General features: G+C 45.5%; 1 protein-coding gene across 2 annotated transcripts; it reads right to left on the reverse strand.

Moving 5' to 3' along the window:
- Positions 1-251: 251 nt before the first annotated feature.
- LOC109908373 (26S proteasome regulatory subunit 4) lies at positions 252-9565 on the reverse strand. Of its 2 annotated transcripts, XM_031800430.1 has the most exons (12): positions 9333-9565; positions 8886-9031; positions 8355-8408; positions 8123-8219; positions 7028-7152; positions 5955-6140; positions 3865-3993; positions 3485-3581; positions 3055-3244; positions 2309-2460; positions 1756-1910; positions 252-555 (listed from the first exon to the last, which is right to left on the reverse strand). In XM_031800430.1, the coding sequence occupies exons 2-12, from the start codon at positions 8886-8888 to the stop codon at positions 421-423; spliced, it is 1323 nt and encodes a 440-aa protein (XP_031656290.1). In that variant the 5' UTR covers positions 8889-9031; positions 9333-9565; the 3' UTR covers positions 252-420. The 2 variants fall into 2 exon arrangements, with proteins under 2 accessions (XP_031656290.1, XP_020362608.1); XM_020507019.2 differs by having other exon boundaries at positions 8886-9565.
- Positions 9566-12924: the final 3359 nt, after the last annotated feature.

Genomic DNA, 12924 nt, shown 5'->3' on the forward strand with positions numbered 1-12924 from the left:
ACGTGTTAGTTTGTGAACTTAAATTAAGATATGAAGATTATTTCTGGAGTTAATGAACCACAGTTATTGAATTGACCCACAAGTGTGTATGCAGACGGTATGCCAAGTAACACTGCTTCTAATGTAGCCGAGATTTCCAGGCTTCTCCAAACGGTTAAGACACTAGCTACGCAACACTACCTCTACTAAAGTGAGATAACATAGAGGGGAATATATAATCATATATGGGACAATGAATAACAACAATTCTCTCACATTCAAATTATTGTATTTATTGTCTGTCATATCATAGCACATAAAGGTAGACAGTGGGAGTGTTGAGTCCAACGTAACATGCAACAAAATATATCAAAACTCCGTTCTGTGAGGAGACAGCCAGACTCCTCTCTTTCACACTGCGGACAGGTCAGGGGTCATAGGTTAGAGGTACAGGCCCTCTGGTGTGCCCTCCTGTTTCTTGTACAGCACATTCTCCTTGGACTTCTTGAAGTCTTCGTTGGTGACCTTCATCCTGCGCTCTCTCAGGGCCATGAGGCCAGCCTCAGTACAGATGGCCTGAAGGATGAGAGGACAGGTTAGTCTCAGAAGATTATGGCTTTCAAATACAGATAGAAATGTAACAGAAAAAGAGCCCTGTTCAGACGGTTTCAAAATGTATCCTCGTCTCCATTTCTTTAAAAATATCACTGATTTAACATGGTAAAATAGATATAGTGGGAACATAGGAATGAGGGAGGAACAAAAAGCTGTACTGTAAAAGTAAAGAGCTGTCACAAGAGGGCAGCACAGTCAAGTCAATGGGAGCTTCTGTTCCAAACACCGTACTCCTCTGGTGTGCCTCGAGGCACTAATGTGTTCTACAGCCCTGTTTCCCCTAGGTCATGTGTTCTACATCCCTGTTTCCCCTAGGTCATGTGTTCTACAGCCCTGTTTCCCCTAGGTCATGTGTTCTACAGCCCTGTTTCCCCTAGGTCATGTGTTCTACAGCCCTGTTTCCCCATGTGTTCTACAGCCCTGTTTCCCCATGTGTTCTACAGCCCTGTTTCCCCATGTGTTCTACAGCCCTGTTTCCCCTAGGTCATGTGTTCTACAGCCCGGTTTCCCCTAGGTCATGTGTTCTACAGCCCTGTTTCCCCTAGGTCATGTGTTCTACAGCCCTGTTTCCCCTAGGTCATGTGTTCTACAGCCCTGTTTCCCCTAGGTCATGTGTTCTACAGCCCTGTTTCCCCTAGGTCATGTGTTCTACAGCCCTGTTTCCCCTAGGTCATGTGTTCTACAGCCCTGTTTCCCCTAGGTCATGTGTTCTACAGCCCTGTTTCCCCTAGGTCATGTGTTCTACAGCCCTGTTTCCCCTAGGTCATGTGTTCTACAGCCCTGTTTCCCCTAGGTCATGTGTTCTACAGCCCTGTTTCCCCAAGGTCATGTGTTCTACAGCCCTGTTTCCCCAAGGTCATGTGTTCTACAGCCCTGTTTCCCCTAGGTGGTTTTCAAACATCTGCAAGACAACACTCAGAGCTAAAAAAACACACAACATTCAATTGAAACCAATAGAGGCCAGTCATTTTGGACATGCACAGTGCTTGACTGGGGGGCCTACCTCATGTAAGTATTGGTAGTGGGAACCCTGGACAGCCATAGTGTGCGTTTGAGATGGACTACATTACAGTCAGACTGCGCAGAACTACTAATGATCCTGCAAAAAAAGTGCACCTGGCCTACAGCGGTGGTAGAGGAAACCCTGGCCAGCCGTATTACCTTGATGTCAGCTCCTGATAGGTCATCTTTAGCTAAGATCAGGTCGTCCAGGGTGACGTCGTCTGCTACGGTCATCCTGCTGGTGTGGATGTTGAAGATCCTCCTCTTGGTCTTCTCATCAGGCAGGGGGAACTCGATCTTCCTGTCAATACGCCCTGGAAGAACCACATAACCAGGGGGTGAGGAGGGCATGGAACATCACGAAGAGAATGACTGTTCGGTTCTACTCATTCCGATTCTAGAATAGAATACTTATTGAGATGGACTCAACAGTGTGTGGAGATAAAGGTTGCTTTGCTCAAATGGCTTCAGTGAATGTTGTTGCTTTTGATTTGAGTTGTGTAGAAGAGCTTTGAGAGCTCCATCTGTTGTTCACTAATAAAAAGGCCAAGCTATGGAGTTCAGAATGAGGAAATTAAATCTGCATTCATTTTATAGTAGAATCTCAATCCTCAATATACACCTTTATCCCTGTCCAAGTGTACAGCTCTATTGGTCCATTTATATATCAAATGTCCAAAATATTTTTCAGATCCTACTGAGAGCATCTTACCAGGCCTGATGAGGGCAGGGTCCAGAGTCTCTATCCTGTTGGTGGCCATGATCACCTTCACATCTCCTCTAGAGTCAAAACCATCCAGCTGGTTGAGAAGCTCCAGCAAAGTCCTCTGGATTTCCCGTTCTCCTCCAGAGTTAGAGTCATATCTGTCCGAGTAGAGAAACACACAGTGGATATAGTCCGAGTAGAGAAACACACAGTGGATATAGTCCGAGTAGAGAAACACACAGTGGATATAGTCCGAGTAGAGAAACACACAGTGGATATAGTCCGAGTAGAGAAACACACAGTGGATATAGTCAGAGTAGAGAAACACACAGTGGATATAGTCAGAGTAGAGAAACACACAGTGGATATAGTCAGAGTAGAGAAACACACAGTGGATATAGTCAGAGTAGAGAAACACACAGTGGATATAGTCAGAGTAGAGAAACACACAGTGGATATAGTCAGAGTAGAGAAACACACAGTGGATATAGTCCGAGTAGAGAAACACACAGTGGATATAGTCAGAGTAGAGAAACACACAGTGGATATAGTCCGAGTAGAGAAACAGTCCTGGGTTGTGTTCATTAGGGCACACAACTGAGGAAGATCTAAAACGTTTTACAATGGAAAATAAACACGTGTCCAGGTAGTCCCTCTCCGTTTCAGTCTGTTTCCTTCCACTTCCGTGCCTAATGAACACAGCTCTGGAGCCCTGGTGTTACCAGTGGATCCAACTGGAAGTATTTTAGTACCTTTTAGTGCCGATGGCGTCTATCTCATCGATGAAGACGATGGACGGTGCGTGTTCCTCTGCCACCCTGAACAGCTCTCTGACCAGCTTGGGCCCGTCCCCCAGGTACTTCTGAATCAGCTCAGAGCCCACCACACGCAGGAACGTAGCTGACGTCTGGTTGGCCACCGCCTTGGCCAGCAGGGTCTTACCTAACACAGAGAGGCAAACAGAGACATCAGCAGAGACACACAAACAGGCTCACACTGTTCATTACATACTGCTCGTTGCTATGCACGTCTCAGGGATTATGTACGTTGTTTTGGTGCTTCTTGTTGTGTAAACAGTTTTGAACAACTTTGGAAATAATTTCCTCTTGAATAACCAGGAACATTTTTCTAAACCAACTTAGCGTGGAAGAATGTGAATGGTTAAATATTGATCAAACTCACCAGTGCCAGGTGCCCCATAGAGGATGACTCCTTTAGGAGGCTTGATGCCCATCTCCTCATAGTACTCAGGGTGGGTGAGAGGCAGCTCCACGGACTCCTACAGTACAACATCAACTGTTATTATGGCAGTCACCATGAAATGTATAGTGTTAACGAACGTGGAGTATAGTATGTCCCTCCCCTCTCAGGCTGTTTATACCGGTTAGTTACAGGGTAAAGACATGGTTATTACCACTGGTAGTTACTGTGTTACAGCTTGTAGTGTTATAGAGTGTGTTATGTAGGGTGATGCCCTCTGTTGTGCCTTGATCACGTGGATCTGGCTGTCCAGACCTCCTATGTCAGATAGTAGCTGTGTTATAAAGGCTGTGGTCTTGTACCTTGATCTCCTGGATCTGGCTGTCCAGACCTCCTATGTCAGCGTAGGTCTCCTGAGGGGCCTTCTCCACCTTCATCACCGTGACCAGGGGATCAGTGTCGTCCATCAGGACACCAATCACAGCATGGACCTAGAGAACATGGAACAGAGTCAATCAACGTCACTCACACATCATAACAGAAATACTTTCCCCACACAATGGGGACTTTGGCTTAACACACTTATATTGTCAAAGATTAAAAACATAAAACATCTCGGATTACAATGCAACTAATTAATGTAAAAACTATTAACGACAACACAAAGCCCAATTCAGAGGCTACGTTCCTGACTATGGGTAGACAGTTGTCTTTACTTCGTGGTTTAGTACAGAGCAGATATAAACTCAGCAAAAAAAGAAACGTCCCCTTTTCAGGACCCTGTCTTTCAAAGATAATTCGGAAAAATCGAAATACCTTCACAGATCTTCATTGTAAAGGGTTTACACAGTGTTTCCCATGCTTGTTCAATTAACCATGAACAAATAATGAACATGCACCTGTGGAACGGTCGTTAAGACACTGCTTACAGACGGTAGGCAATTAAGGTCACAGTTATGAAAACTTAGGACACTAAAGAGGCCTTTCTACTGAGTCTGAAAAACACCAAAAGAAAGATGCCCAGGGTCCCTGTTCATCTGTGTGAACGTGCCTTAGGCATGCTGCAAGGAGGCATGAGGACTGCAGATCCGGCCAGGGCAATAAATTGCAATGTCCGTACTGTGAGACGCCTAAGACAGAGCTACAGGGAGACAGGACGGACAGCTGATTGTCCTCGCAGTAGCAGACCACATGTAACAACACCTGCACAGGATCTGTACATCCAAACATCACACCTGCTGGACAGGTACAGGATGGCAACAACAACTGCCCAAGTTACACCAGGAAAGCACAATCCCTCCATCAGTGCTCAGATTGTCTGCAATAGGCTGAGAGAGGCTGGACTTAGGGCTTGTAGACCTGTTGTAAGGCAGGTCCTCACCAGACATCACCGGCAACAACGTCTCCTATGAGCACAAACCCACTGTCGCTGGACCAGACAGGACTGGCAAAAAGTGCTCTTCACTGACGAGTCACGGTTTTGTCTCACCAGGGGTGATGGTCGGATTTGCGTTTATCGTCGAAGGAATGAGCGTTACACCGAGGCCTGTACTCTGGAGCAGGATCGACTTGGAGGTGGTCTGGGGTGGTGTGTCACTGACTCATCGGACTGAGCTTGTTGTCATTGCAGGCAATCTCAACGCTGTGCGTTACAGGGAAGACATCCTCCTCCCTCATGTGGTACACTTCCTGTAGGCTCATCCTGACATGACCCTCCAGCATGACAATGCCACCAGCCATACTGCTTGTTCTGTGCGTGATTTCCTGCAAGACAGGAATGTCAGCCTTCTGCCATGGCCAGCGAAGAGCCCAGATTTCAATCCCATTGAGCACGTCTGGGACCTGTTGGATCGGAGGGTGAGGGCTAGGGCCATTCCCCCCTGAAATGTCCGGGAACTTGCAGGGGCATTGGTGGAAGAGTGGGGTATCATCTCACAGCAAGAACTGGCAAATCTGGTGCAGTCCATGAGGAGATGCACTGCAGTACTTAATGCAGCTAGTGGCCACACCAGATACTGACTGTTACTTTTGACCCCCCCTTTGTTCTAAGTTGTCATAAATGTGACCTTAATTGCCTACCGTCTGTAAGCTGTGTCTTAACGACCGTTCCACAGGTGCATGTTCATTAATTGTTTATGGTTCATTGAACAAGCATGGGAAACAGTGTTTAAACCCTTTACAATGAAGATCTGTGAAGTTATTTGGATTTTTACAAACAGGGTCCTGAAAAAGGGACGTTTATTTTTTTGCTGATTTTATGTCAGTACCTTGTGGTTGAGTGGTACAGAGCAGATATGTCAGTACCTTGTGGTTGAGTGGTACAGAGCAGATATGTCAGTACCTTGTGGTTGAGTGGTACAGAGCAGATATGTCAGTACCTTGTGGTTGAGTGGTACAGAGCAGATATGTCAGTACCTTGTGGTTGAGTGGTACAGAGCAGATATGTCAGTACCTTGTGGTTGAGTAGTACAGAGCAGCCGGGCTCCAGCAGGTCTTTGTCTACGAAGGAGAGGATGCTGACATAGTGCTCTGACCCTACTGACGTAGACACGATGGCATGGTTGTCATCAATGATCTCCTCCAGGTTCCCCACAGACATGGGTGTTCCCCTCAGGTCATCCACCTTGGACCTCTCCTCCTGCAGAACAGACATAGGAAATACATGGAAGACAACTTATGAGTTGAATTGACATAGCCTAAGGCAGGTTTCTCAAGTAAATCAAGTGATTCATTATTTAGCAAACAGACACGTGGTTGTCCCACCTAGCCATCTTAAGACGAATGCACTAACTAAGTGGCTCTGAATAAGAATGTAGGCTATATATCTTTTTAAGTAAAATGTCCTACAGAGTTTACTGTATCAGTACCGTTTCTCCTTTAGTGGTTTCATCTGATAAACTACAGTAATATACTATTATATATACATACATACAATATGGTATTACAAACTCAGCAGCCAGTTTATTACGTACATCCATCTAGTACCGGGTCGAACACCCCTTTACCTCCAGAACATCCTGAATTCTTCGTTGCATGGAAATGTGGCTCAATTGGTATCAAGGGACCTAATGTTTGCCAGGTAAACATTCCCCACACCATTTCACCACCGCTACCAAACTGTACTGTTGACACCAGGCAAGATGGGGCCATGGACTCATCCTGCTTACGCCAAATCTTGACTCTGCCATCAACAGGAACCAGGATTTGTCAGACCAGGCAATGTTTTTCTCTCCTAAATTCTAGTAAACTCTAGATACTGTCGTGGATAAAAAAGCCCAGGAGGCCGTTTTTGAGATACTGAACACGACGCGCCTGGCACCGACGATCACGCCACGCTGAGAGTCACTTAGGTCACTCATTTTGACCATTCTAACGTGCAATCAAACAATAACTGAATGCCTGGATGCCCGTTTGCCTGCTTTAACTAGCAAGCCACGGCCACGTGGCTCACGGTCTGTAGGAACTAACCATTTTCGTGAACAGGATGGTGTACCTTATAAAGTAATATAAATCTGTAGTCAGTACCTCCTGTTTTTCCTCCAGCGGTTTCATCTGCTCCTGGTTCCTGATGAACTCCTCCTCCATCAGCAGGTAGTCTTTGATCCTCTCCTGCTTCAGCAGCTTCAGACGGCAGTGGGTGTGAGGGGTGACTGCATACATCAGGGAGAAACCACACAGAGCATACGTCAGGGGGAAACCACACAGAGCATACGTCAGGGGGAAACCACACAGAGCATACGTCAGGGGGAAACCACACAGAGCATACGTCAGGGGGAAACCACACAGAGCATACGTCAGGGGGAAACCACACAGAGCATACGTCAGGGGGAAACCACACAGAGCATACGTCAGGGGGAAACCACACAGAGCATACGTCAGGGGGAAACCACACAGAGCATACGTCAGGGGGAAACCACACAGAGCATACGTCAGGGGGAAACCACACAGAGCATACGTCAGGGGGAAACCACACAGAGCATACGTCAGGGGGAAACCACACAGAGCATACGTCAGGGGGAAACCACACAGAGCATACGTCAGGGGGAAACCACACATAGCATACGTCAGGGGGAAACACACATAGCATACGTCAGGGAGAAACACACATAGCATACGTCAGGGAGAAACACACAGAGCATACGTCAGGGAGAAACACACATAGCATACGTCAGGGAGAAACATACAGAGCATACGTCAGGGGGAAACACACATAGCATACGTCAGGGGTAGGCAACAGGCGGCCCAGGGACCAAAACCGGCCCACAAGTGATTATTTTTGTCCACCCAAAGTTTCTGGGGTGGTGGTGGTGTTAGTTTTGGTCTAAAAAGACTGACATCACCAGGAATTCCTAAAAAAACAAAGTGTTTAGGAAATCTGTTCCCAAGTATTCCCAGGAATAAAAAGATGTGTTATGGCCCCCGCGGCTGAATCTAGTTGCCTACCCTTGCCATACATTATGAATATTGTTTCTCTTGACAAGCGAGTGAATAAGAAATTACAAAGCTAGAGTTGGGAATGACATACAGAAAAACATGTAAAACACCAAGCGAGATATTGAGTTTATAGGTTATTTATAAAGATAACTAATGTCCCATCACTTAGGGAAATGGTTACGCTACCTAAAGGTAGCTTGCTGGCCGCATCTGGTCCCTTGCTCTTCTTCTTCCTCTTCCCAACTCTGGTGGGGATGGGAGGCTCATACTTCTTCTTCTTGTCCTGTTGGCATATGATATGGTGACATGTTTTGTGGCAGTAGAATAATGCAGGTTAACACAGAAATCTGAAAGATACAGCTGGTAGCTATTGAGATGGCGTTGTCAGAGGCTCTGATTGTTGCCATGTCATGCTCACCTTGTCATCCTTCTTGCCTCCACCAGGTCCATGGCCCCCACTTTGGCTTTGACCCTGAAATCATAAACACACACATTAGCTACATATCCTGGAGGTAGAATCAATCAATCGAGGCACCTTGAATCAGGCTTATTGTTGGTAACGCTAGACTTTATTAGCTAGCTGACATCTTTAGTTTCTTTAAGTTGGCTAGCTTTAGTTTATTTAAGTGCGATTCGTAATCGCTGCTATGAATTTCCTGATCGGGGAATCAACATGCTAGCTAGTTAGCTACCGGCAAACTGAACGCTGTAACGTTATTCAACGTAAGAGTTAACAGCTAGCTAAAGTTAGCCAGCTAGCTAAGGTAGCTGACAATAATGAGGGTTTAATACAACGAAGGCGTTTAATTTTTTTTAAACAAATACATAAAATCGTGTTTTATGTATAAATTAAAAAGCTACATCTTTAATATTAAGCTACAAAATCCGGTAAATCCTTGTAATATCTTATCAAAACATGAGCCCGAAAGAAATCTGCTTGCTCACTCACCATTGTTGCTTGTCGCTCTAAATTGACGTCACTACGGTGAATAAGGGATCTGGCATGAAAACTTTACGAGGCTTCGTTGATCTTCTTCTTCGATGGGGTATAAAGGGAGTTGGCATCCAATTTTAATGGTGCATTACCGCTACCAGCTGGGCGGGGTATTGAATAAGAAACGTTGCAGGAAAGGGGGAAAACGATATCATACAAAATTAAACACATCAACTAAGAAAACCCACTTCTTCAAATCACAGTCCACTCCAAAATACATCCCTACACAGGCTCAAATGTCTGTGATGACGGAACATTCACTAACAGGATTTCTTGCACGGCCTCGGCTGTGAAATCACAATGACGTTCAGCTGCATTCACAATGATTCAAATAGTCTTAGACTTCTTCTCCACTTGTGCTGTACAGTTTATGACCACTGTAATAAAAAATACGAAGTCCACCTTTTAACATGTAGCATTTCACTATCCCTCAGTTGATGAGGCTTTCTTTGATCCAATGGCAACCACCTTCTTCTTCCTTCGTCTTGGTTTGCGCTGTCCAGTTTATAACCAATGCAAAAAAACGATACAAAGTCCACCTTTTTGTCAGGATGTCAGGATCCCGTTGGCGAGTAGCATTTACTGCTTTCTTTAATCCATCTACCATGGTTTCTTCAACGTTACTCCCTTCTTCCACTCTGGATAGGAGACTCACATAACCCAAATATACAGTACGAGTCAAACGTTTGGACACACCTACTCATTGAAGGGTTTTTCTTAATTAAAAAAATATATTTTATACATTGTAGAATAATAGTGAAGACATCAAAACTATGAAATAACACATATGGAATCATGTACTAACCAAAAAAAGTGTTAAACAAATCAAAATATATGTTATATTTGAGATTCTTCAAAGTAGCCACCCTTTGCCTTGATGACAGCTTTACACACTATTGGCATTCTCTCAACCAGCTTCATGAGTTAGTCAGTCACCTGGAATGCATTTAAATTAACAGGTGTGCCTTGTTAATTAAAAGTTCATGCGTTTTTATTCCCCAACAAGCTGGTTGATGTGGCTCTGGATCGGCACCACGTCCCAGGCAAGATCAGAGATCTCAGAGAGTTGAGTTAACTTGGTACCCCCTCATGGAGGTATACTGTAGGGGTAACAATAAACTACATTTAGTCATAAACAGTCATACATGCATCTCACTATGTTGACACAGACATTTATTTTTTATTTTTTTATTTCACCTTTATTTAACCAGGTAGGCTAGTTGAGAACAAGTTCTCATTTGCAACTGCGACCTGGCCAAGATAAAGCATAGCAGTGTGAACAGACAACACAGAGTTACACATGGAGTAAACAATTAACAAGTCAATAACACAGTAGAAAAAAAGGGGGAGTCTATATACAATGTGTGTAAAAGGCATGAGAAGGTAGGCGAATAATTACAATTTTGCAGATTAACACTGGAGTGATAAATGATCAGATGGTCATGTACAGGTAGAGATATTGGTGTGCAAAAGAGCAGAAAAGTAAATAAATAAAAACAGTATGGGGATGAGGTAGGTGAAAATGGGTGGGCTATTTACCAATAGACTATGTACAGCTGCAGCGATCGGTTAGCTGCTCAGATAGCTGATGTTTGAAGTTGGTGAGGGAGATAAAAGTCTCCAACTTCAGCGATTTTTGCAATTCGTTCCAGTCACAGGCAGCAGAGTACTGGAACGAAAGGCGGCCAAATGAGGTGTTGGCTTTAGGGATGATCAGTGAGATACACCTGCTGGAGCGCGTGCTACGGATGGGTGTTGCCATCGTGACCAGTGAACTGAGATAAGGCGGAGCTTTACCTAGCATGGACTTGTAGATGACCTGGAGCCAGTGGGTCTGGCGACGAATATGTAGCGAGGGCCAGCCGACTAGAGCATACAAGTCGCAGTGGTGGGTGGTATAAGGTGCTTTAGTGACAAAACGGATGGCACTGTGATAGACTGCATCCAGTTTGCTGAGTAGAGTGTTGGAAGCCATTTTGTAGATGACATCGCCGAAGTCGAGGATCGGTAGGATTGTCAGTTTTACTAGGGTAAGCTTGGCGGCGTGAGTGAAGGAGGCTTTGTTGCGGAATAGAAAGCCGACTCTTGATTTGATTTTCGATTGGAGATGAGTCTGGAAGGAGAGTTTGCAGTCTAGCCAGACACCTAGGTACTTATAGATGTCCACATATTCAAGGTCGGAACCATCCAGGGTGGTGATGCTAGTCGGGCATGCGGGTGCAGGCAGCGATCGGTTGAAAAGCATGCATTTGGTTTTACTAGCGTTTAAGAGCAGTTGGAGGCCATGGAAGGAGTGTTGTATGGCATTGAAGCTCGTTTGGAGGTTAGATAGCACAGTGTCCAATGACGGGCCGAAAGTATATAGAATGGTGTCGTCTGCGTAGAGGTGGATCAGGGAATCGCCCGCAGCAAGAGCAACATCATTGATATACACAGAGAAAAGAGTCGGCCCGAGAATTGAACCCTGTGGCACCCCCATAGAGACTGCCAGAGGACCGGACAGCATGCCCTCCGATTTGACACACTGAACTCTGTCTGCAAAGTAATTGGTGAACCAGGCAAGGCAGTCATCCGAAAAACCGAGGCTACTGAGTCTGCCGATAAGAATATGGTGATTGACAGAGTCGAAAGCCTTGGCAAGGTCGATGAATACGGCTGCACAGTACTGTCTTTTATCGATGGCGGTTATGATATCGTTTAGTACCTTGAGTGTGGCTGAGGTGCACCCGTGACCGGCTCGGAAACCAGATTGCACAGTGGAGAAGGTACGGTGGGATTCGAGATGGTCAGTGACCTGTTTGTTGACTTGGCTTTCGAAGACCTTAGATAGGCAGGGCAGGATGGATATAGGTCTGTAACAGTTTGGGTCCAGGGTGTCTCCCCCTTTGAAGAGGGGGATGACTGCGGCAGCTTTCCAATCCTTGGGGATCTCAGACGATATGAAAGAGAGGTTGAACAGGCTGGTAATAAGGGTTGCGACAATGGCGGCGGATAGTTTCAGAAATAGAGGGTCCAGATTGTCAAGCCCAGCTGATTTGTACGGGTCCAGGTTTTGCAGCTCTTTCAGAACATCTGCTATCTGGATTTGAGTAAAGGAGAACCTGGAGAGGCTTGGGCGAGGAGCTGCGGGGAGGGCGGAGCTGTTGGCCGAGGTTGGAGTAGCCAGGCGGAAGGCATGGCCAGCCGTTGAGAAATGCTTATTGAAGTTTTCGATAATCATGGATTTATCGGTGGTGACCGTGTTACCTGGCCTCAGTGCAGTGGGCATACCCTCATGCTGCCCCTCTGCTTCAGGTTTTATGAACAGTTGCAGGACATTTTTTTTATTTGTTTTGTTTCTTTTATGTTTGAATCTTTTTCTTTTCCATAGTGAAGTGTATTCTGGACATCTCTACTCTTCTGTACCCTTTCTGACTTTACTCTTCTTTTGCTTATGATTTGAGTTGTCCGGACTTATTGATTTTGTTCTCCTCATCCGCCCATCTACCAGGATAGAGCTGATCCCTCCCCTTTGCCTCATCTTGTGCCGCATGATATCTCTGTGGTTGAAAGTGAAACAACAGTACTCCCACTCATCTTCTTGTTGATGTTTTCTGTGCCAGGTTAACAGGTTAACCTGTTCAGGATAGGGGGCAGTATTTCCCCTTTGGATGAATTGCGTGCCCATAGTGAACTGCATCAAAATCTGTCCTAAATTGCTAATATATGCATATTATTATTATTATTGGATAGAAAACACTCTCATCCCAGACACCCTAGACCCACTCGAATTTGCATACCTCCCCAACAGATCCACAGATGGATCTGCACTTCACACTGTCCTCACCCAACAGGACAAGAAGGGAAATAACTACGTGAGAATGCTGTCCATAGACTACAGCTCAGCGTTCAACACCATAGACCCCGCCAAGCTCATCACCAAGCTTGGCATCCTGGGGCTGAACCCCTACCTCTGGAACTGGATCCTGGACTTCCTGACGGGCTGCACCCAGGT

The sequence above is a fragment of the Oncorhynchus kisutch genome, linkage group LG21, assembly GCF_002021735.2.
Source record: "Oncorhynchus kisutch isolate 150728-3 linkage group LG21, Okis_V2, whole genome shotgun sequence".
Taxonomy (NCBI): domain Eukaryota; kingdom Metazoa; phylum Chordata; class Actinopteri; order Salmoniformes; family Salmonidae; genus Oncorhynchus; species Oncorhynchus kisutch.

Excerpts from the sequence above, each read along its gene's own strand:
- LOC109908373 (XM_031800430.1), bottom strand. Across the intron at positions 8,220-8,354 it reads GAGGCAAGAAGGATGACAAG|GACAAGAAGAAGAAGTATGA; the intron begins GTGAGCATGACA and ends ATATGCCAACAG. Across the intron at positions 7,153-8,122 it reads GGCCAGCAAGCTACCTTTAG|TCACCCCTCACACCCACTGC; the intron begins GTAGCGTAACCA and ends TGATGTATGCAG.